The 25,728-nt window shown below is 32.7% G+C and overlaps 2 protein-coding genes across 5 annotated transcripts; one reads left to right on the top strand and one right to left on the bottom strand.

Annotated features, from left to right (window-relative positions):
- Positions 1 to 225: 225 nt before the first annotated feature.
- On the bottom strand, positions 226 to 5,256 carry Ir25a (ionotropic receptor 25a). The gene is made up of 9 exons (XM_036369586.2): positions 5,053 to 5,256; positions 3,760 to 3,909; positions 3,161 to 3,637; positions 2,844 to 3,081; positions 2,660 to 2,774; positions 2,318 to 2,563; positions 1,662 to 2,254; positions 1,029 to 1,544; positions 226 to 963 (listed from the first exon to the last, which is right to left on the bottom strand). Exons 1-9 carry the CDS (start codon positions 5,159 to 5,161, stop codon positions 582 to 584), a joined length of 2,826 nt encoding a protein of 941 aa, XP_036225479.1. The 5' UTR covers positions 5,162 to 5,256; the 3' UTR covers positions 226 to 581.
- Positions 5,257 to 8,264: 3,008 nt separating this feature from the next.
- On the top strand, positions 8,265 to 12,314 carry LOC106614939 (uncharacterized). 4 transcript variants are annotated; one of them, XM_036369590.2, is made up of 6 exons: positions 8,265 to 8,469; positions 8,540 to 8,572; positions 10,654 to 11,302; positions 11,368 to 11,542; positions 11,632 to 11,845; positions 11,995 to 12,314. In XM_036369590.2, exons 3-6 carry the CDS (start codon positions 10,664 to 10,666, stop codon positions 12,200 to 12,202), a joined length of 1,236 nt encoding a protein of 411 aa, XP_036225483.1. In that variant the 5' UTR covers positions 8,265 to 8,469; positions 8,540 to 8,572; positions 10,654 to 10,663; the 3' UTR covers positions 12,203 to 12,314. The 4 variants fall into 4 exon arrangements, with proteins under 4 accessions (XP_036225483.1, XP_036225481.1, XP_014086364.1 ...); XM_036369588.2 differs by lacking the exon at positions 8,540 to 8,572 and having other exon boundaries at positions 10,639 to 11,302; XM_014230889.3 differs by lacking the exon at positions 8,540 to 8,572 and having other exon boundaries at positions 8,266 to 8,469.
- The last annotated feature ends 13,414 nt before the right edge of the window (positions 12,315 to 25,728 follow it).

Genomic DNA, 25,728 nt, shown 5'->3' with positions numbered 1-25,728 from the left:
TATAATGTTGCCATATGTTATTTTTATTGCTGTCACGCTATATTCGAATCCTTAATTTTCTAGTAAACTGTTTGTAGTTATCATTCCCTAAATAACTTTGACATACTGAAGAGTTGACAGTAGTAAGTCGGTATAGATTCGTTCCGATTAGGCAAACCCTAATGTCGTGAAAGCGGCCTTGTAAGTACCATAAGAGTAGGGCATAATTAAAAATACAAATTTGGCTACAAACTTTGCTTTGATAAATTAAGACATTAACATTTTTATTTGTATTTTTCATTAGAGTGTACGCATATACATACATATGTACATACATATTATATATATATAAATGATTAAAATGCCATCAAGATTTATAAAAATTGTGCGTGCATATTTTGTTCCAGAAGTAAAGCATGTGTATTTTTACGTACATACTTACATACAGGCATATCTACGTGCATATGTATATGTCTTTATTAAAATCCGCGATGTAATTAAAATGAAATAATTATCGGTACTTTCATATCCGACTTAGTTAAGCTGATTGATTCCATACATACATATGTATGTATGTATGTGTATGCTTGTATATACATATTTTAAAATCGTGGTTTAAATGTGGTTGGATACTGATGAAATCGTGGCCGAAGCACGGTATTACCACCCTTGTCGTACTCTTTTCCAGCCTGCCCAAGGATAACACTGTCGACTGTCTTGCCATCTTTTCCGCCAGAGTTTGCTTCAATAACGTCCACAATGCGGGGATTCTTTCGATATTTGTACCACCAGTACTCAAACACCAATGTGATACAGGCCATGCCAATTCCAACAAATATAACAATAAAGACTCCACCAATATTGTGTATGGAAATACCGTCTGACTGGTCTTCTGGCTTGTCACATTTGGCTTGCGTTTCGTCATTTTTCCACCACTTTTCCTTCAATTTCTCCAGTTGCCGTTTGTTGAGTAATGTTAAAATTCTGAATTGATAAAAGGAATGAATATATTATGCTTTTATGTCTTGTGCTCAGAGGGTATAACTCACGCATTGTTAAATTGGTCTTTGAGATGTGATCCTTGTTGAACGGCAATGGCATATGGTTTTCTGGAGAATTCTTCACCTACAATCTGCAAATCACAATTGGTCATCACAAGGTATCGAATATCTGTGGCATCGCCGAGAAAGGCGAAACCGGTGGCTGAAGTTGAATTGCGAACTCTTTCTACCGCCTCTTCAAGGGTAGCTGGTAACTGGGCTTCCTGCATGGCCTGCCACATTTTCGTATATTTATCACTAACCGGGTAATCCCAAACAGCTAGTTTTGAGCGCTCTAGTGGCGTGAGGGAATCATTCAACGACAAGTCTTTCCAAATTTCATAAAAACGTTGCTCAATATTGGCCATTCTTTGAAAATAAGTCATTGCTGAGGAGCCATTTAACGGTGCATATAGAATTTTGTATTGCTTAGCAAGATCATCCAAAGACTCCACTGGTGTATCGAGACGAGATACAGTTAAAAATGCAGCCAAATTGGCTGTGTATGATGCAATAATGATGAACCTAATAAATCAAAATTCCATTATATTTAATTATGTATACGAGTATGCACTTATAGAGGTAAAAGTGTGTATACGTGTGTTTATTCTTAAGCTCATAAATGTGTATAAACTGTTATACCCGAATAGCCACCAAGTGGCTGCCACCAAACGGCCGGAAAGGTTTTTCGGCGCCTCACCGCCGCCTTGCGGTGTCAAGGAAGTCATACAAAACCAAAGACATTCCTTTAGGTTGAATTCACGTTTCTCATCGTCATCCTTATATTTTTCACGATTATTCTGGTAACTGTAGGGGCTCCATCGATCAAAAATCCACATCAAAAAACTAGTAAAGAAATAAGCTGCCAAAATGCACAACCAAACGTTCGTCTCAAGTACTGTTAAAAATTTGAACAAAGAACTGGGGACCTGCGGTCGTTGCATCATAATCGTAATCCCAACCAGATCATAGTAAGGTACCGTAAAGTCAATAACAATTTCACGTTCAGCCATAACATGCATGGAACCTAAGCCAATGTCTGCTTGTTTGTCCATTAATTTTTTCACAATTCCGTTCCATTCGCCCTTTTCATCCATGTTGCCAAATTTTCCGTCTTCTACCTCTTGAATAGTATAGTCAAAATGTACTATGTCTGCTATCTCGTTGATTAAATCAATGCAATAGCCTTTATAACCCTTTGGGGCCTTCTCATCTTTAATAATGAAGGGAGCTTGCTGTTGGTGAAAGAGAAAAATTGCGGATTAAATTTGATAGGGTTAAGCTGAAGGGTAACTTACAACTACTGTAAAGATGCGATAGACCGTATCGGCGGTTAGGTTTTTCATTACGTCTTCATCTTTAACCACTAACGGAGAGTCTAATCCTGCGGTCCAAGTACCAATTGATTTTGTATTTACAGAGTTCCCTCCACGAATTTGTAGAACATTAATGTCCATTTCAAATTTCATATAACTGTACCCATTAAATGCTTTTCCTGGTTGTGTAACTAATTCAAACACGCCATAAGAAGTTGGCTCCTGAATCTGAATAAAATCATACACATTTTTCAAATTATACATACATATGTATATGAATGTACGTAAGTATGTACGTATGTATGAAAGAAGGACAGTACTCACCATTGTAAAAGCAGCTCTAAGATCTATATTTCTCTCTGGGGTATTACCACCTTGAAACTCATCACAGCCAATATACTCCATATTTTTTGGCCAAGCTCCCGATTGTAACATATCCCTACATAAAGAGCGAATAACACTTTACAAATCTGTTTGTTTTTGGGAAAAAGTAAAGAAAGTGTATTACTTGATCGCTAAAAAAGTGCGAAGGGCCAAATCAAAATAAAATGCTGACATTATTTGTGGTTCCTCGTTCAAATTGAAAGTGGTCTTTAGACGCCCAAAGCGGTCACGGTTCTGAGCATATGACATTGGTTTCAAGAACATTATAGTGGCGTTGTCACGTTGACTACTCACTTCACCTTCACTCTGAGTTATGGCGTGCCATGCAAAGTTACGTTCAAAATATGTCGGTTTTACTGATTCTAAAAGTGTAATTAAATATAATTGCATATGAAATATATATACTATGTAAATATGTAAGTATTTTATGAACTTTCGCACCTAAAACCATACGAATAGACATTAAATTCCCCAGTATGAAAAAATTATTTATGTCTAAATTACGTAGTTTCTCTATCTGCTCTTCACGTTCTCGTTTTCCCTCCTTCGCAATGCCAGTAATGACATGGCGCGTTTGTATGTTTTGCAATAATGATTTGTACTTATGATCCATGACGAAGGTGTCGTCATATAGAATGGCTGCATTGGTTATATTCATTTTCCGTACAATACTGCGCACAACTTCAGGTATAAGATCAGCCGGAGGCATTACTTGGAGCAAATATTTTTGTTTGCTCTCATCCATATCGCGCCATTGGCGTAAATCTCCTTCCTGTCCATAAGAGGCGCTGATAGTTGGTAACCCCAAAGCTTGAGTAAATGATTTGACCGTTTCCGAAGATATTCCCGATTTTGTGGTATCGAATACGACATGAGGGGGTTGTTTACGGTCAATGCTCTCCGCGTATTTAGAACAAACTGAAATCAAATTGATATTTTTTATTAAACGATTCCATGTTATCTATCTTTGAAACCAAGAATTCATTAAATGAATTCTAGCGCGGTATATGGTAGTCAAAGTCACTACAACAATGACTTACTTGATTCCAAAAGTGTTTTAGCATCGGTTTTGTTTGCCTCGACTTGGTCAATCTGAATTGATATTCCATAACTAGGATTTTTCTTCAAATATGTTGATACCACTGTAACAGCTTTGGCTGCAGGCTCGTTGTCAGCATCGTTAATAAAAACTAGAAGAAAATATTTAATGAGATAAAACTCGTTAAAGACGGAGTTCTATCGTTCAACCTAGAACTTTTTTTGACGAACAACACAATTTAAAACTATCTCACTTTTGTCGAGAGGACCTCAAACATATTTGTAATGCTATTTTATATCTTCATGCTGTTTGGTGCGACATATGCTTGATAGAGTTTCTCCGCAACAATTGTGTTGTGTTTTAAGACCGAACGTACAATAACAATCGAAATTTTAAGTTTTATAAAATATAAAAGTTTTACGATTACACATACACATCTTACAAATATTGTATGATTGCATTGGAATATGAAATAATGTAATGGTGGATGGGGTTGATGAGGTATTTGTAGGTGTTCTTTAGTATCGACAAAAAGTTATATATTTACCATATGCGGAATTTGTAATACCCAGATGGAAACGACGGATACCCTATAAAATATATACTACATATACATATAAATTATTCTTGACGTGCTGAGTCGGTTTGGCCATATCATTTGTCGGAACCGCCGATCACTATAGCATATAGCTGCCATATAAACTGACCGATTAAAATTAAATTATTGTATGGAAAACTTTTTCTTTATTTGAGAAGGGTATTATACCTTCGGTGCAAACGAAGTTAACGTTCTTCCTTATTACTACTCAATTTAATGTGTTTTCAGGGAACACTGTTTCGTTTTCAATCTGGACTTTCAAAAAAAGTATTATTTGGTTCAAACCTATCTTTTTCTTTCTTACAAGTATTTTTGAAAAAATATACATAATGTATCGGTGAATCGATAGTCGGGACAGTCGGACCTAATGATTAATATGTACGTATATAACGGAAGCTAATATTATCAACAGAAAAATCGATGAGAGCTAATTAGGAATTACACAGCAGTTAACTGAAATCATTTTAATTTACTTATTCACACATACCTACATTTGTGTGCGTAGATATGTATAATAGAAAGTTTCCTTTTTTAATTCAATTGTCATATCTGTATTTCCTATATGAGTATAATTAATACATACGTATTCGCATTAGTATGCACAGACTTTAATAATGACCTATATGAGTGGTGGTTCGAAAATGTTTCGAATAAAAAGTACGTGTTAGTTATAAATAAATTAGTTGATTTACTCACAAACATTGATGTTTTGATTGGTTTGTCCGGTAGCAAGGCTTGCGAGTGATATTATTTTCAAAAATATCAAAATATTGTTGTAGAATTTTAAATGTGCACTTGGCATCATAGAAATAAATTTATATTATATGAGTAGAAAAATAACTTATACTTAGAAAAGTGTAATGTCTAACCGCACTTAAAGAAGGATACAAACGAACTGTTGTGTCCTCAGCAAAACCAAATACTGGGCATTTGCCAGAGAGTTACGATAACCTTTTTGTCAAAGCTCAGTCAATATTATACCACTAATTCATTTTATTTTTTGTTGTCTTATTGAATATTTTAGTACCACCACACCCATACATACCTATAAAACAAGCGCAGGTGAGTATGAATGTTCGCATCTTTGTTTGTGTCTCTTGAAACACCATATGTACATAGTCACTTACTTGCGTTCAATTGCATTTAGATACAAAATTATAAGAACACATATACATATAAATGTATGTATATGGATAGATACCTATATCTATAAACTTAACAATATGAGCGTGCATACACAAATTGACATATACATATATACTTGTAATAGCGTGCACATATTCATTCGGGTGTTAATACTAGACCGTTTCCTATGATTTTATGTATAGTACTATTGTAATTACAATAGAAGTGCACATGAATGCATGTAAATATGTATGTATGTTGCAGTATACCTTAGCATACTTAACGACGACTACAAGCCCCGTTTCCATATCAGTCGGGTCTACGTAACCGGAACGGACCCGGATTTTTCTGGCAAAGGACTGTCAGCTCGACAAAATTCTGCCGCTACAACAACAACAACAACGACTACAAGCCCAACTAGTTCGCCGACCCTTCTTTTTCCTATACAAGCAACTACTTGTTTTATGGTTTGATATCCCACATCGATGACAAAGTTAACAATTTATGTTTAGTGTATGAGATCTATTGGTCTATTTTTGATCCCAAAATCCTAGTTGTTAATTTCTGGTGTTCATGTGCATGCCATACATAATATATTATATTTGTGGTAAAACTAGTGCATAATAATAGGAGAGGGTTCATTACACCCCCGTGAGAGCATGTGTATCTATGTAAAGGATTGTAATACAGGTGTGCACTTTATGTATGTATGTATTTTAAGTTTTTTATTTTTATTTTATATGGAAACATTAAATATACTTGCATTAGATACATATTTGATAAGAGATTCTATTTTATTTACTGGTAACACCGGTTAACCTGATGGACTCTACGTTCACTTAGATAAAACCAGGATTCAATGCAAACTATTTTATGTTTGACTCGTTTTTACGTATTTACGTTCTCTGTAACCTTTACATTTATTTACCACAAGAATGATGGAAATAGAAATTATGACAATGTGTCCTCTTACTTTTATTGCAGCGTGTTTGACAGCACAATGTTTTGATTGTGACGTCTTTAACTAAAAGAAAGGAACTTTTTTACTTTTGTTTACAATTATTAAGAATTTGGCACTTCCGTTCATTTATGGCTATTTGTCCTCTTGATATTGAAAGTGTAGTGATATTCAAGCTTTTTTAATAGAATACTTAAGCTTCATTTTCCTTTCATAACAATCCTCATGCGGAATGTTTTTAAATATATCTTAATTTTGCTGAATTAAATATTGACTAATCTATTGTATAAAACAAATCCATTTAACGTACCCATTTCTGACTTGTTGGATAGAAATATAATTACAGCAGATAGGATTCGGTTCTATCAAGCACTTTTTCTGGAGAAGAACCGACGTTATAGGAGTATAAATATCATTTATCATTTGTCTTAGGAGATCTGCAATAATTTTGCAGTAATTTTTAAATGGTACCTGGATATTTCATAAACTGTTTTTCGGATCAGATATTACATAACAATATACTTGTACTATATATAACATAGAAAACATATTTTTATATAATAAATTTTTTAATAAAAAAATGCAGAAAAAATATTTGAAACTTACATTTCGAAATTGTACATTCATGTATAATCGAAAAGTGTGTCGGAATTGGGGGACATAATTGTACCAGAGAATGTAAATGAATAAAACCTCCTCTGTTAATACGCTACATGCAGAGAATGTAAATGGGGTTTTTACCGATAATACAGATTTTTAATTCAGAAGGCTTTTCATAATTATAAATTTGTCATATCATAGAAATTGAAAACATAAATCTAAATAGGTATACGCAACGATTTTTCATATAGGAATATTCGTTGTGTCTATTTATAGCATTTCGCATATTGTGTGGTGTATTTTTCTTTTTCGAAGTTATATTTTTTGATGTTCCCTCATGTGGAATTACAAATTAGTACTCAAAAAGATTTCATTTAACATTTGCTCCTTCTCTATTTATTTACGTTCTCTGCTACATGTGAAATTCCTCCCTTGACACAAACCGTTAACTGCATTAGCCACTATTATTGTTACGACCCATTTCAGATCCATCGTTTATCTAGACACTCCATAAAATCTGAGTAACACCGGAACCGGAAATCAAAGTGATTGCTACAACTATTTAAAATAATTAAGAGAAAAGTGCAAGAGGGAAAGATGAAGTGGTAAACATTTACTTTTTAGCAGAAATAAACGAAATTATATATATAGTAGTTATTATATATACATAAATATGCATATGCAAATAGCAACAGGAAACGCTGTTTCACTCCTCGGCAGACGATCTCAAACCTTCGGGAAGATCACTGTCATTAAGACATGTCGCATAAATCTTTTTTGGAGACTCTATTTTTCAAACAATAAGAGCAAACTGTACGCCACCAAAATTTGCATACTTTCATATGTATATACATGTGTGCAAATAGGTTGTTACCTCATTCATAACTGATAATGACATCTGATGTACAGATATATGCACATACATATATGTCTATATATTATATGAATATACGAATATACAAACCATCTTTTTCACTCCTGACACTTAGTGCTTTCGAAAATGCTCAATACGTATGCTCAGTTATCAACCAGTTGCGTTATCATTTACGTGCAAATGGGTTTGGATGTGTGAATTTGTTAGGCTGATTTGCCTCTGTTGAACTGATTAAAATATACGTTGCTTTAAGTTGAAACTTTTTGAGTACCGCAACTACAAGATAACGTGATACGGGGGGTGATACCTGTATTGAATTTCGTGTGAAGCTTTGACCATTACGACGCAGATGAGTTTTCGCCTCAGTCTTTCAAGCACCGCTGACTAGCGAAGTTCATTTAGATTTCAGCAATTGAATTCAATTGTGATATACTTGTACAAGTAAAGCAAACAACAAACGACTATTTATACCTGTACCAATTAGATGTCTATTATAAAGGGAAGAGCCAAATTTTAATACACAGCAGTTTATATTTTGAAACCAAAGGAACCAAAGGTATATACATATGTGCTAATTTTTTATATTCGGGTCCAGATGTAGAAGACGAAAAATGTCTATTTTTCAGTTATCAAACAACGATCTAAGCTCCATAAAAAATGTAATAGGTTTTAATATATGATATATTTTCTAGTTGGAGGGAAAATAATGTTGTATAGGAATTTGCTGAAGTCAAGTAAAATCTCAACCAATTAAATTTATTTTTCGCTAAGGATACTTAAATTAGATATACATATTGTTGCAAAGTGTTTATTACAATTTAAGAACAACCAAACAATGTAATCAAATCTGTTTCTATTTTAGTAGCATGAAAATAATTTGTAATCTTATCAGGTATTCAAATTACGTATTTAACTTCAACTAGCAATCATTTGAATGTTAATGGTGTACTTGTGATCATGTCTCAACATTGAGGATTTAATTATTGGCGTTGTCTATTCTGATATCATATTTCTTTGTCTCTTTACTTTTCTCTTTAAGGAAAACTTCTTGTTGTATATGTATATGTATGTATGTACGTATGTAAATATATGCATATGTTTGTATGGTTGTTCAAAAACAATAACTCATTAATTTATTGCTATTTTCATAAACGTATATATGTACATATGTACCATATATAAGACAAAATAGAAATTGTCATAAATTTACTTTATATTTATAGATTTTCTTCAATTACTAATTTAAATTGTTCGATTAAAGTACGATATTACACTCACAAACTACTGCTTTCGCAGGTAATTTTCGTTACGTTTGGCATGTTATAGATTATTATTTATTAAATGACATACATATATAGTCCATAGAGATGTACGAGTATGTTTATGTTATGGGGGCCTATTGAGATATTGAATAAAATTTTAAGATTATTAAATTTGATAATTTGTGCTATCTACACATACATACGCATGTATGTATGATATCTCAGACCTGAAAAATATTTAATAAGCTTCGTATCTGTGTATATATGTAATTGCAACTGTATGATCTAATCTGAAAACCTCCTCAATATTGTCTATCGCTACAGTTTAATCATTTATTCTGCATCAAAGCATGTCCATATAGATAAATATGTCGGGTTTTCCAATAGGGATGATATGAATTCTAAGTGTCGTTTTTTTTTAAATATATCATGACTGTAATTTTTTTTCATTGTATTCAGTAATGTTTATAATTTCATCATAGAAAGATATACGAAAGAACAACGTTTATAAATGATTCACTTTTATTATCAAAATAATCGTTCTCCAATTGCAACTTTTCGAACTTTTCATGCGCTCTCATCTTCTCCGATGAGCCTCACTTTCATCTGAGTGGTGGGGTAAATAAACAAAACTGTGGATTCTGGCGCGAAGAAAATCCACAAACTATTCATGAACAACCATTATAATCACCTAAATTGACAGTTTGGTGTGGTTTTTGGTCTGGTGGAATCATCGGTCCGTACTTCTTTCGAAATTAAGCTAGTGACACCGTTAATGTCAATGGGGAGCGGTATAGATCGATGATAACCAAGTTTTATGGCCCCAATTGGAAGAAGTTTATCTTGACAACATCTGGTTACAACAAGACGGGGCTACGTGCCACACAGCACGTGCAACAATCGAATTGAAACGAAAAAACTTTGGAGATTCGATAATTTCAAGAAATTATGACATGGAATGGCCTCCAAGAAGTCCTGATTTAACACTATTAGACTACTTATTGAAGGATTATTTGAAGTCATTGGTCTTTAGCAATAAACCAGACTCTCTTCAAGCTTTAGAAGTCAATACTGAACATGCTATTTATGACTTACGACTTGATTTAGTGGAAAAAGCATTCGAAAATTGGGTTCATCAAATTCGTTCCTGCAAAATAAGTCGTGAAAGCCATTTAAATGATGTTACATTCGGAACTTAATTGTATTGATTGTGCTTCACATTAAATCAAAAACATATGAATTTCCTTAGAAATTTTTTGAAAAAAATCATATCACTCTTATTGGAAAACCCTTTATGTATTTATATATTTTTGCAAGTCGCATTTATTACATAATGAAAATATTCATAAATGAATCACAAAGACCGTTACAATCATTGAGTATTTTTTACAATTATGAAGTTGTAAACAAACAAATGTTGATTGTAATTCAACCGATTAGATTAATTAAATGTTAATCGTTAGTTGTGAAATGTATAGTTTGCAGAAAATGTCCGTACCGAAAATTGAGGATCTGAAGAGTGTTGTACAGCCATATTTAGCTGGCGGAGAGTTGCAGTCGTATAGCACTCGTTACCTCACCAAGCCAGGCGACAACTATGGCAGCTGCATGCTGGCTATAGCTGCCAAAATTAAAACTCTAAATGGGCTCATCGAAGAACTACCATTAATTGCGAAATTGCCCCCTGTGACGAACGATTTATACTGGCAAATATTTCAACCGGAACGCACTTGCATTACCGAGAACAAAATGTATGAGATTGTGGTACCAGAAATACAGCTATTGCAACTTGAAGCTGGCTTATCGAAGGATAAACTATTTGATGCGCTTCCTGGTTACTATGGAAGTCGGATATCACTTGATCCAAATGCTACCAAAGTTGACAGAAATGCTGTTCTAGTGCAGGAAAATCTCCAGGCGTCTGGCTACAGAGCTGGCAATCGTCACAAAATGTTCGATTTCGTTCATGCGAAACTCGTCTTGGAATATATGGCGCAGTATCATGCGCTACCTATTGCTTTGCGCATTAAAAAGTCAGAGTTATTTGCAAGAACCTTACGCCCATATTTCAATCGCTTCAATATGAATACCACAATGGGCGATGAAGTGAAAAACGAAATGCGCAGAGTGAGTCTCTTTTTTATTAATGGATGCATTTCCCTTTATATTTAAAAAAATTGCTGTTTCTTAAGGAAGTACATGAAGATCTACAGTTGGCCACTAACAACAATGAAGAAGCGGTCAATGAAATTCTAGAGAGGATTCAAATGTACGATGAATGGTTGGAGCAACCAGAAGCTGCCGATGGATTATACACCAGCTTGGTACACTGCGATATGTGGATAAACAATATCATGTTTAAATATGGTACACAAGTATTCAAAATTCTCATTTATTTTGTAATCTCCTATATATATTTTTTAATTAAAATATATTTTTCGTTTTATTTGTAATAGACGATAGAGATCAACCCACGAAGTTAAAATTTGTAGACTTCCAAATAGCACAATATGAGTCCTTCGTGCACGATATTATATTTTTCCTCTTCTCTAGCGTCGATTGCACCGTGCTTGAAGATAATTTCGAAAGTTTTTTGCAAATTTATTATGACGCTTTTATACATAACCTGCAAGAAGTTCAAATCAATACAGATGATTACTCCTATGATGGGTGGGTATGCAAAGAATGCAGCCTTGGCATGGTATGTCAAGCGGCAACCATCGCTTGAAAAACCTCTTTCCCAAAAGCCGAAATTTCTTTAAAACTCTCAGCAGCATGAATATATTTCTAATGGAATGTGTATTAATTTTATTATTTAGATTCTTGAATGAAGTGCGACGCGTGGGACCAATTGAAATTCCACATCCGATATTTATGACAAAAGTAATTTTAGCCGACAGCAGCACACTTCCGGAAGATTTCAAGGACTTAGATATGACTACTTTAAGTAAAAATCGTGGACTGAAAACGGTTACTAAACGATTGGAAGATATTTTGCGGTTGGCGAAAAAATTTAAATTAGTTTAACGCTATGTACATTAGCTGTGTTATCTTTGTAAAGCTTTATTTACTCTGTCTATGCTTTAATATTGCAGAAATATAAGAAATAAGTACATAGTACTTGAAGCAATAATTTAAATACTTTTATTTATTTCATTTTATTCTCTAATTATTTAAATGGGATTTAAACATTTTTCAATAAGCTCTTCTAAGTTTTATATGCTGTAGGAATGTTGACTTTGCCTGCCGAAAAAATATAAGAGACTTTTATACTTTTACTCCAGCCGGGATTTGAAATCACGATAAAATTGTCTTATTTAAGAGAGTTTCTTGAGAAACTCGAAGGATTTGTTTTGTTCAATTACAAGTGTTAATAAAAAAATCGTCGAAAAATGTTCAGTAAAATTTGCATTATTTGTAAAAACGTCTGCCAAAAATACAATTTTTACTTTTTTTGTTTTTTCTTCACCCAATACCTAATTTATGGTCTTAATTAAAAAAACATATTTTTTTCTTTTAACTTTTGATGATCCTGTAAGAAGTTTTGCTGTCAACGCGGAGACATCTTTTTTCCGAGGGACTGCCGGAAATGACGTCGTAATGGCCGAGTTTTGAATATTTTCCTTTGAAAATTTCACCAAATCTTTTTAAAATATGTATCTATAGAATAATAAAAAATACAAATAAAATATATATTTTTTTAAATACAAGTATATATATTTTTAATTTATATAGAAGGCCTTCGGGACAGCGATAATCTCATCCCATTCAAATCGTTGATCGAAATAGCATACTTTTTTTTTTGAGTGGATTATATCCACAGTTTTTGGAAATTCTAAAAATACTTTATCATGAATAAATTAATCAAATGAAACAGATGCTTCGTTTGGGTAAGGCTTGATGTAATTCAGGCGCGTCTTATATGTAAGAATGAAACCCAAATTCTTTTGTAAGGACCTCTTGAGAATAGTAAGTTTTTATCTTAATATCATATTAAATGGTACATCATAGGTAAAAAGACAATGTACATTTTATTTAAAGCGCGATTTTGATTGAATTGCATACGAATGTTAAAGTTCAGTGCAAACACATTACGGTTGTTCCTAAAAGTATGCTTTCCTGTTTTTTAATTTAATTCCAAATAGACTATCAGCAAAGAATGTTAATAAATAATATCTGCTTGAAGCAATGAAGTAGAATCAGAGAATGTTGATGATACCGGTAATACAGATTTTTAATTCAGAAGGCTTTTCATAATTATAAATTTGTCATATCATAGAAATTGAAAACATAAATCTAAATAGGTATGCGCAACGTTTTTTCATATAGGAATATTCGTTGTGTCTATTTATAGCATTTCGCATATTGTGTGGTGTATTTTTCTTTTTCGAAGTTATATTTTTCGATGTTCCCTCATCTGGAACTACAAATTAGTACTCAAAAAGTTTTCAGTTAACATTTGCTCCTTCTCTATTCATTTACGCTCTCTGGTAGAATATAATATATAGATATGTTTACTACTCTAGTCTGTGAGAAGAAAAAGAAAATTTGGAGTTAGTATAATGAATATATTGATATGATATGAATTATATGAATTAATTGCCGTTATGATTCAACCAAGATTAGAATAATTTAGCTTGCTCGTCTCCCGATGATGCCACGTATGTCCTTTTGTCCCCGAGCGAGTAAGTTCCCTTTTTTTTGTTAATAATAACCCAACGATTACCCTCCTCCCGCCCAACCGACGCGAGGGGCGCAATCCGCATACGTGCGGAATTAGCCGAGTCAGAAAAGGCAAGAGAGTTTTTTAAGTGTTCAGATCTAAAACTGCTCAGCTACAGAAACAAAAATTTCAACAGCCAAGATTTAAAGTTACAATATAATAAATTGTTACATTTTCATTTATTAACAGAAAACAATAAAGTCTTTTTAATTTTGAAAAGTGAGTCAGATAAGTCAAATGTGCTGGAATGAGATTTAAATCATGACATATACGGCGGAATGGCTCGTTTAGTTCAAAATTTGATCTACAGGATTTTAGCAGTAAAGGTCTAAACAGCCTCGAAAGGCGAACCGGGATATTAAATTTAATTTCAGACACTAGAAAAGAACTGCAAACTGTTCCATTCAAAATTTTCACTAAGAATATTATGCCAAGCATTTCCCTACGACTATAGAGTTATGGAGGTAGAGTTACCCTAGAATCCCATCGGAAATGCGCTAAGGCGAAAAGTAAAAATTGTTTTTTGAACAGACTCTAACTTGTCAGAATGGATTTGGTAGCTAGGGTTCCATACAACTGAGCCATATTCCAATATATGTCTAACCAAAGTTGTATAAAGTGTTTTAGTAATATACGGATCTCTAAATTCTTTAGACCAACGTTTAACTAAACTGAGGACAGCTTTTGCTTTCAAGACCATGGTATCAAAATGAAGACTAAAATTAAGCTTAGGGTCCATATTAACTCCCAAATCAACATAGTTAAAAACTTGCTCTAGAATATGGTGTTTTATTACATAAGAAGAGTAGTGCACAGATCTACGGGAAAAGCACATCATCTTACATTTATTGAGATTCAATGGCAAATCATTTCTATCACACCATGCAACCAAATTGTTTAAGTCTATTGTCAACAGACACCTTTCTTCAGTTGAAGTGTATAATTTAAAAAGCTTTACGTCGTCAGCGTATAATCAAATTTTTGAGAATTCTATTACTGCAGAGATATCGTTAATAAACAACAAAAACAGAATCGGGCCACGATGACTACCTTGCAGAACACCTGAAGAAACATAATTGTATCTGAAGGTGTATCCTCAAATATCCCTCGTTGTGTTTTATTATAAAGTTAGGAAGATACCCATTGAAGGAATCTTGGCTGAAAGCCCAGCAGATTAAGTTTATGTATGAGAATCGAGAGATTTACTTTATCTTAAAACAACGTAAATATTCTTCGCTATGATGATACTACACTCAATGCCCTTTAGGATAAAAGAACTTCCTTACTGTTTTTTCTTTCGTTCCTTATGCAAATCTGCAAAATTATATTAAAATGTCGTTTTTAAATAACATCTCATCAATGACAATCATTATGAAAAAGCCAAATGTATATTAAAAATTGCTTCAGATATGCTATTGATAGCCATTATATTTGACTGATTAATGATGATTCACTGCCATATAGAATTACTAAGAACCGCCACTTGAAATGTGTAATTGCGAACGCACTCATAGTCGAGTGTGGCGAACTAGGGGATGAAGTTAACTGATAAGCTTGTTGGACTGTTTTTATACTATTGCAACATGTTGCTACAGAGTACAAAATATTGTTCACCTAACGGTTGTTTGTAATACTCAAAACTAATCGAGATAGATATATGTATTTGTAAATACATAAAATCAGGTTGACGTGGCGAGTTGAAATTCGGATGACTTTCCGTCCTCTTGTCCGTCTGTCTGCCCCTGCAAGCGATACCTTGAGTAAAAATTGAGATATCTTGATGAAACTTGCTACATACAAAACGCAAAACGCCATTAAACGAAAACCTATAAAGTTTCATACTTAGAACTCACTTCTGTAGGCTAAAAAAATTTTGAAAGTGGGCGTGGCCCCACCCAACTCGCTAAAGTCAAAGCAACTAAATTTGCTGACAGTCTGATTTTTTTAGCACCTCGTCATACACTGTGAAAATGGGTAAAATCATATAATAACCACGTCTACTCCAGCTATAACGGTTATGTTGAAAACTTTATCTTTAGGTAAATTTCTATATCTTGAATAATACTTAACCAATTTTAACCAAATCTGATTTGTGAGACAACCCAAACATTTCTACCACACATTGCCCGTTTCCTATATATCAAACGTCTGAATCCGATCTGATTCTTTCACTCTACTGTGTACAATCAAACATCAATGAAGTTATCTGAGTAAATTTGTACAAATAGTGCCATCGCAGTATTTAATCGTATTGCCAAAAATTGTCGAAATCGGACTATAACTTTTCAAAAACCCAGACACTAAATATGTGGACCCCATGCACATGGCCCAATTTTTACTCAACATATCGGTCAATTAGTGAGTTCTACAAGTAGTATTGAAATTCGTAGAAATATTTTTGTAATGACAGTATGCCCTCGTACCAAAAATGCGTAAAATCGTCTCAATCCTCCCCTTAGCCCCATATACCTAATATAAATGTTGTTGAACTTCCGCTTGACTTTATACCGCATCTATCGGTCAATATGTAAGAAATCTTAATGAAGTTCTTTGTATTTTCTCAGCTGTGATTGTAAATAATGAACTCAATACTTCCTACTTTTAATTAAAATAAATACGAAAATCCCATATACCACATTACCTTGCGAGAGTATAAAATACTCGGTTACACCCGAACTAAGCACTTCCTTACAGGTTACGGAAACATTTGTGTGCGAACATGTAAGTAAACTCAATTTATCGCCAATGACAATGAAGTCAAGTTAATGTTAATGCCTCAGTTTATCAAACAGAAGTCACAATACTTGAATAAGAATACATACATACATACTTATCTACTCTTATAACAGTATTGAAACACATACATACATATGTATTTTTCTTTCAAACGCTGTAAGAAAAGGCTGAAGCAATTATTTCCATATACATATGTACCTATATATGATAAAGGTTGCTGTATATACTTGTATAGTACATACGTAAATAGATGTATATCTCAAAATATTTAATGTGTACATACTTGAATGGTATATGCATACTGGAGTGGGTGCCTGTAATCATACGCATGCTTCTCAGGGCAAGAGAATTGGAAGCCATAAAATCGCATTAACAATTATAACACCCCTTTTCTTTATTAAATTTTCTGAAATTGGGAAAATTGCTAGTATTTGGTTAGCTTCGTGAATACTTATAGGTATATGTACATACATATGCATGTATTTTATATGGACTGGTATAACTCTTTGCACTTTGTTATTTTTGAAAGTTTGTATGACAGCCATAAGTCAAGAAAATTCTTAACCCTTTAATTGTTCAGTAATCAAAAACCCAATTTTTTCTGCGTATACTTCAACTGGAGACAAATCGTGAAAAATATACCACCAACTCTTTCCGATTTTCATTTTCAAAATGAAAATAATTATGTTTTTTTTATTGTAAGTGAATATATGTATAACCTAATAATAGAAGTATGTAAAGAGCTTTATTTTCTGTTTTCTTTGTTTTAAGGTAAACAGCAATTTAGAAAACGCATTTGGTGGGTACTTTAGTCTAGACCAATTCGATAGTAATTCAGCGCAAAACCACATAATTTTTAAGAAAACTTGTTCACTTAATTTCACTAAAATATTACACATTTTGACCAACCTACAGGTAACAGACACATGGAAAGACGGAAGTTATTTTAAGGGGTATATTGGCGGTAGAGAAATGGGCTGATTGCATTAATTTTGACATTGCTCGGGTATACTCGAGAACGTATTTTGAAGCAATTTTATATATAGTATAAATATTCGGCGTAAAACATGTTAGAATAACGAAAATCATTATAAGTAGTATATGGGAGTTGGGGGTAGTATGATTTATATGGAATAAAGTCACCCGGAGGTTCCAAAATCTTTATATAATATTAGGTATATGGTGGCGATTCAATCCATTTTTCACATACAGACATACTAACATCAGGAAAGGATCCTCTCTGAATTTCAAATATAATGTACTATATGTACTGTGGTCCACATATTCTGTACCTAGAAACTTGAACAGTTTTGCTTCGATTTGGACAACTTTTGGTCATCTACCACCTGATACTTAAAGACAGTATTCGTGCATAGATTTAATCCGATTTCGCCTATTTTCGCACTGTAACATAAGAATGTTGGAAGACCATTACATACTGAATTTGGTTGAAATCGGTCATGCAGGTCCCGAGATATGGGTTTTCGCCTAAAGGTGGGCGGTGCCTCGCCCATTGTGCATTTTTGTTTTGGCTCATATAAAGCTTAATTGTACCTCACTATGTGTAAAATTCAACCTCTCTGACTTGTTTATTTTATGAGTTAGCGAACCTTTAGTATTTTTAAACAAAACCGTTATAGGGGGAGTGGGCGGGATTATCACGCGATTTCACCCATTTTTACACTGTCGATAGGAGTGTTAGAAATATTTGTACTGAGTCAGTTTGGTTATTAAAGATTTTGCGGTTTAGCAGATATGTCCATATTAAGCCATTTAGAGGGCGGGATTACGCTCATTTTTTAGACAAATTTTAAACTTCTGATGGCCCTCCTTAATGTGATTCGTTATACCAAATAACAGTCTTGTATCTTATTGTGAAGCTAAGTTATGGCAATTTATTTCTTTTCAATTAATGACGTTTTGTGGGATCGGCAATGGTTCGATTACGCCCATCTGCAATACCAACCGTCTTACGGTGCCCAGAAACATGTGTACCAAGTTTCATCAAGATATCCCAATTTATACTCAAGTAACATGTCGCACCCGGATTTCAACTCGTCTCTTTATCCTGATCTTTTATATATGTATATATATAACCCTATATCTAACTCGATTAGTTTTGGGTGATACCAACAACCATTAGGTGAACAACACAACTATACTCTGTAGCAACATGTTGAAAGAGTATAAAACAAGAAAAAACGTTAACATCGGTTGCACCAAAGCTATGATACCCTTCACAAATACAAAGGCCCCCTACAAGAATCTGATCTGATCAATTTCTGCGGAGAATAATTTGTTGCCTTAAGCGATAACTCGTGCCTATATACGTGAAGATACCTCGTCAAATAAACAAATTTTCCCTGCAAGCACTTTACTCCGATCGTTCAGTTAATATGGCAGCTATATGCTATAGTCATCCGATCTATACAATTTCTTCAGCGATTAGATTATTCAAATTTTCGTGAAGATACCTCGTCAAATGAAAGAGTTTTCCCCACAAGCACTTCATTGCGATTGTTCAATTTGTATGGCAGCTATATGCTATAGCCATCCGATCTGATTAATTTCTTCGGAGATTACATTGTTGCCTTAAATTATAATCCATGCCAATTTCGTTAAGATACCTCGTCAAATAAAAGAGTTTTCCATACAAACACTTGATTCCGATTGTTCAGTTTGTATAGCAGCTATATGCTATAGTGGTCCGATATCGGCCGTTCCGACAAATGAGCAGCTTCTTTGTGAGAAAAGGATAGGTGCAAAATTTCAGATCGATAGCTTAAAAACTGAGGAACTAGTTTTTATATATACAGACAGACAGACAGACGGACATGGCTAAATTAACTCAGCTCATCATACTGATCATTTATGTATATATTATATTTTATAGGGTCTCCTTCGTTTCCTTCTGGGTGTTACAAACTTCGTGGCAAACTTAATATACTCTGTTCAGGGTATAAATACATAATCTATATCCAGATATATTCATGTGTATGCATATATTTTGACCTTATCATTCAAGACAACAATTATTCGAAATGGGAAACAAACATGTTTACTTGTTGAACTGATATGTCTTTACTGCTTACCTAAATACATATTTATTTGTATGTATGTTTGTACAAAAGTGTAAATGAAAAATGTTTATTTCGTGGCGGTTCAATGCGATCGGCAACTTTGTCACACATATGTAAATATTATGCATTTACATACACACATAGACAAAGGTGTTCGTCATTACACTTATTTTTCATTTATAGGCAATGGCAAAACTATGCAAAGACAACTTACTAGTTTTTAACAGGTATTAAATTTGTTTTTTTAATTAAACACAACAAAGTTTACTCTATTTAAAAATAATCGTAAGGGTAATCTTACTAATTTGGTTTTTCATTACGGTCGAGAATCACTTGGAACTTCTCTGATGTGAACCAGTTATAGTTTAATGGAGCTATAAGTAAAATGAGAATATATGCACATGGGTATATATATTGAAATAAATATGACATAAATAAATATGAAAGACATATACAATATTATATATATCGAAATATGTACGAATACATTATGTATGTGTTTACATGTCTGCAGAGGTTTAATCTTGGTCTGATAAACAGAATAACAAGAGGAAAATTCGAAAGCACAACAAAGAGGGGGAAATATTATATTACTCATATTCACTTTGCATGGGTTCAATGACATTGTGAAAGTGAAAATGCATAGAACCAAAGAAGATACGTACATACATACATACACAAACTTATGTATGTATGTACACATAACAATGCTTTAAGAGGAGAGATTTAAATGTATACATCGTATAGAAGTGCATATATACATACATTCATACGTACATTTGTTTAATTGATTGTAGTGCATTCTACAACAAAAACTTTAGATACAACGTTTCTGATTTGATTGAAAGTTTAGTACGAACAATGTAATTTATTTTCTGACGTAAAATATGTATGAGATAATTCGCATATACTACATATACATACATATACTCGTATGTACATATTTATATTTACAAACCACATTCATTCGAACATTTTTCATACATACGAATGCAAGTGCATATCTTGAGAATAAAATCTGCTGATTATAATATTTTACATTCATAAATATGTACTCGTATACGTATGTATGTATGTACATGTGTTAATCGAGAAAATAAGTCAACACAAGCAGGTTTTAAAAACAACAATAATGTATGATACAGTATAAAGTTGCTTAGCTGGCTTTGTTGGAAAATACATATGTATGCAATATTATGTACCTAGGCTCCATATGCACATGCATTTATACATACATATATACCATACATAAGTACATATAACGCTCTCCTTTGATTATACTTGCTACCACCACTCACACGGCATTGTAATTGAATGCTTTTATAGCATGAAAAAATATTAAACTCTAACTTGCAAAGAATATTGAACCATGTGGCCTTTTGTGGGATATCAAAGGACTCCACAAGCCCAAGGATATAATAATGTTAATTGGACTGCATATTTCATATGAAATGTGGTTAATTTTGGTTTTTCAATAATCCACGTGGAGTAATCGCTATTTTTGCATGGTATTGTGGTTACATAAGTACATATACGTATGTACGTATGAGTGTATGTAGTGTAACAAATGTGTAGAGTTGTTCACATCGTTCATATCAAGGCTGTTATTGACATTCAAACACTTGTTTCCATTTAGCTGCTTTAGGTGTATTTTACATAGTCACATCAGAATATCAATGCATAAAAGCATGTACATACATATGTATATTTGTGTGTAAATGTGTCTGACTTGTTTACCTATTTATTCAGTTCGGTTTTTAATTCAAATGCATATCATATTTACATATGTATATAAAGCCAATTACACACAAACCGACTTCAAATTAGCGGTACTAAAGTTTACTGAGTTAACTACATTCTTATTTGTTTATTGTATATTTGTAAGTTTAATTCACTAATAGTAATGATTAAGCAAGAACAAAACCACTCATCAATGCACTGTTCGCAACACAGAGAAAATTAAGCATTACATATACTTAGCTCACTGTTCTACGAACCTCCCTTTCTCAGTCTACGTTTTCTAATTAGTTCAATGATAATATCTGTTATATAACAGTGATTACGAGCTTGGTTTTAGATATCTAATTATGATATTTATATATGAATATCAAGAATGATTTCCAAAGCTTTAACGACTTCAAATTTTATTTTATTAAGCTAATAACTTACTGCTGCCTCGGACACTAGGGATTAGAAATCATTCAAATTTTGTCATATTACTTTTGGTTCTTTAACTTAACACGAGTTGACAATGTGATTATGTTCCGCTAAGTTGATATTATATATTGTAAATTGTTGTTCTACACCTTATTTTTTTGTTGATATTTGCCTATTTGGCACGCAACCAGACTTTACTCTTTCATTGTATATCGAATGTATGTACATACTTATTTATGTATGTATGTATACCTAGTTGCCCAAGGAAATTCGTACTAAAAATACCACTTTTATTTTATTATTTAGTTTATGTACCATATTTAGATGCTCACGCAGACTCAACTGATTAAGAGAGAATTTTGAAATATTTGTATATACATATGAACACACGTGGGTGAAAACTTTCAAATAAAAATACATATAAAATATTTTCATATCAACTTATTATGAGTTTAGAGGCATATGTGTACATATGTAAGTATATGTATGAACGATTATTCCACTTTCCCTTTTAAATAAAGCGCATGTTTCCCAAAGGATTATCCATGAATAACTCAAGCTAATTGTGTTTTTTGCTCATTAACTTCAAATGATTTCTACTGCATTATATTACTTTCCTTGATAACGTCAACCAAATCATTGAAATCTAATAAAGGGGCATAAAAGCTTTGGGGAGTCGAATATGACATAAATATTTATTAAACATTTTTAGATAAAGCATAAGTAACATATGTGCATTAATTCAACAAATTTCAATATCGTAATTACTAATTGTTGGAATATATAACAGCAACAAACAATAAAAACTGATGGGTTGTTTGCACAGCTTTATAAATGTTCCATAATTGACATTGTTTTGTGATTATTATTTCTCAATTGGCGGAACTAAATAAATAACAAGTGGCGAACAAGTAATAGCACTTTAAATTTGTAAGTGGTAAATATTATTTACCAACTCAACGAGGGAGCTATAATAACGTTCATATATACATATGCATGCATATAAGTATACATATACTTGTTATGATTAAAATCGTTCCACTTAAATTTTATGACCTTACGATTGTTATTGCAAATACTTATAACAGTTTATTAGCCGCAGTGAATGCTTTATGCTACTCTCTAATAAATAATTGCATATTGTTATCAATATATTGGAACATACAAACGGTGTTCAATATATTATATTTATTAATATTTATCAGTATGTCTAAGATTCTCTAGATCTCGTTAGATAAAATATGCCCGTCTGTTTTCTAAAATCATCCAATTATTCACAGTCGTTCTAGCATGAACTCCCTTAGTTATTTAAAAAGCCTATTATTAAATTGCATTCAATAATTATTTATTTTCTCTTGTTTATTACTTATTCAAAGCTTTCGCTAAAAAGTTAACCAAATGAAAATATCATAAAATTACATTATTAAAAACTATATATATATATATATATATATTATTTATAGCATATGTATGTATATAGAATGTACCTATATATGTATATACAAGTATACATAATACAGTAAGATTTAGAATATTTTATTCATTATAAGATCAAAATGCGGTCGAATTTGCAAAAATTAAGGAACATACATATATACATATACTTCATATTGCCAAGATATCTTACATGTTAACTGATATACATATATAGTATAAAGTCATCTGGATGAAGCATAAGGGGGATTGGATAAGTATTAGACCGACTTTTTGGTAAAATGAGCACATTAGTATTAGCAAAAAACTATCTTCGAATTTCATTAAGGTGCTTCTTATATTGAATGATACATGCGGTATAAAATCCAACGAAAGCTTGAAATCCCTTAGGCACTTGACACAAAGGCCCGTTATTTATTATCTGAAAAAAAATGATGTAAGGATAATGTTTTATATCCACTTTTGATATAGGATTTCACTTAAAAGAGGGCGATGCCTCCGACGCGTATTAATTGAAAAAATATTAATTCGACATAATAACTACTTACCCCTTCCCCTCAAACAACTTTGCAAAAAATTAAATGATGTTTCTCCTTCCAGTTCAATTTTATTACCGAAATTCGGGTTCAAAACTGGTATTTTAAGACCAATATTTTATATCGGGACCGCTCAACTCCTATCAGAGACCCTAGTATCTTCAAGAATTTTCACATGTTTATCTAGCCCCAGCTAAATGCGATTATTAGTCAATTTCGCCATTTAGCACAATATAGTCCTTAGCTACACACGCTCTTCGCATATGTCCATACGGCTCTCTATTAGTAAACACCGCAGAAAATTTTTTCAATCTATTACTTGCAGCTCATTATCTTTTTTTCTAAATCAGGTTGTTCTTGTCGAATACTTTCGTTCAGGTTCACGTTAAACTCGTTTTTAGTCATCTGTTTGTAAATTTGTGATAAATTGCTGAAACAGACTTGGTGAAATCCACCTTAACTTTTTATTTTATTCATTTACATTTATTGTTTCCCAGTTTTTTTCCTTTAATATTCCTTAAAATATTAAAAAGAAATTCGATTAATTATGTAGTAGTAATGAAATGAACGGATCAAACTAGGATAAGAACGACAAAGTCTAAAAACAGTGAAACTCATATCAACTAGATCTAGTCATGTGAATGGGTTAAGCTGAAAATATATATACATAATAGCACTGGAAGTGATTAATAGTTTTCTTCGAAAGTAGATATTAATACAAGTATAGCCATACATAAATATTTTAAGCTATTTTCCGATGAGTGATCGATAATACAATATTTTGTTGTACATTTTATTGTTAGGGTAACACTTATGTATGTATGTTCGTTCGTATAACCAGAGGAACAGATCCGTGTGATAAAATTCGATCACACCACAAACAACTAATTTCTCACCAATTCCTAGATAATAAAACTAAAAAAGAGGAACTCACTAATATCCACACAAATATTATATAATATATAAGCTCCTGAACATGTGTAAGTACATAGCTACCTATGCATATAGGTATGTATGTATAAAAGTACGTACATATACATACATATATTTTTGTTTAAATTATAAATTCAATAATAAAATAGCAATCGAGGTGGTAACGGCAGGAGAAAGAGGTCTGTCGCTCTCATACTGGTGGACACGCGTCGAACACGCTGCGATCACTCCAGCCTGTCTTTATTAACGGCGACGTTGACACAGGCTAATGTGGCTTATTAGCGCTTGCAGACAATATATTAGCATCCAATTCGATCTACTTACGTACCAGTATATGAGCGCCTATGTACAGACATATGTATGCAAATCTGAGATATACTACTGAGAGATACTAATTATGGATTCAAATACAACTATGATGGTGATAATGATAAAATGTGTCACCTGTTTGGTGAAAGAGCAAATTGAGACAGCCAAAAATTTAAAAGGGTTTGATTAAATTAGTTAGGTCTCCATAAGGGAGTATATACGTATGTATGTACATATGTTGGCTAACGTATAAGTATAATCTTGTTTCGGGGACTCCTGCTATCTTCGGATTCCGCTCGAATTATGTTATATGAATAATTAATGTGTGTGTTGTTCTACTACTACCAGAGAATGTTAATGAATATTCATTTACGTTCTCTGGTTCGATCAAGCTAACGGCGCTGTTATCAATGATGTTAGCTATTCTTCAATCTAAGCTTATACTAAGCAGTAGAAATATAAATTTACACACACAACCTAATTATAGCATTTATTATTGAATTGTTGTGATATCTTGGAAATTAAGTAAAATATATTAAAGAAACAAAATACGTTAGCACGTTACCTCTCATGTAAATGTTGTCATTAATATATTTTTAATTTTATACTAATGATAGCAAGGATTTATATATTGTAGTATGTTCA

The sequence above is a fragment of the Bactrocera oleae genome, chromosome 3 (genome assembly GCF_042242935.1).
Source record: "Bactrocera oleae isolate idBacOlea1 chromosome 3, idBacOlea1, whole genome shotgun sequence".
NCBI classification, from domain to species: Eukaryota; Metazoa; Arthropoda; class Insecta; order Diptera; family Tephritidae; genus Bactrocera; species Bactrocera oleae.
Note: the sequence above shows the minus strand (reverse complement) of the source record. Positions and strands in the feature narration are given on the sequence as shown.

What these genes read in the sequence shown, in the direction of transcription:
- LOC106614939 (XM_036369588.2), top strand. Translation starts at nt 10,646, where the DNA reads ATGTATAGTTTGCAGAAAATGTCCGTACCGAAAATTGAGGATCTGAAG. An exon ending in TGAAAAACGAAATGCGCAGA is followed by an intron (nt 11,303 to 11,367) that starts GTGAGTCTCTTT and finishes CTGTTTCTTAAG; the next exon opens with GAAGTACATGAAGATCTACA. An exon ending in GATGATTACTCCTATGATGG is followed by an intron (nt 11,846 to 11,994) that starts GTGGGTATGCAA and finishes TTTATTATTTAG; the next exon opens with ATTCTTGAATGAAGTGCGAC.
- Ir25a (XM_036369586.2), bottom strand. Translation starts at nt 5,161, where the DNA reads ATGATGCCAAGTGCACATTTAAAATTCTACAACAATATTTTGATATTT. An exon ending in TTAGAGCTGCTTTTACAATG is followed by an intron (nt 2,564 to 2,659) that starts GTGAGTACTGTC and finishes GATTTTATTCAG; the next exon opens with ATTCAGGAGCCAACTTCTTA. An exon ending in AAAGACCAATTTAACAATGC is followed by an intron (nt 964 to 1,028) that starts GTGAGTTATACC and finishes TTATCAATTCAG; the next exon opens with AATTTTAACATTACTCAACA.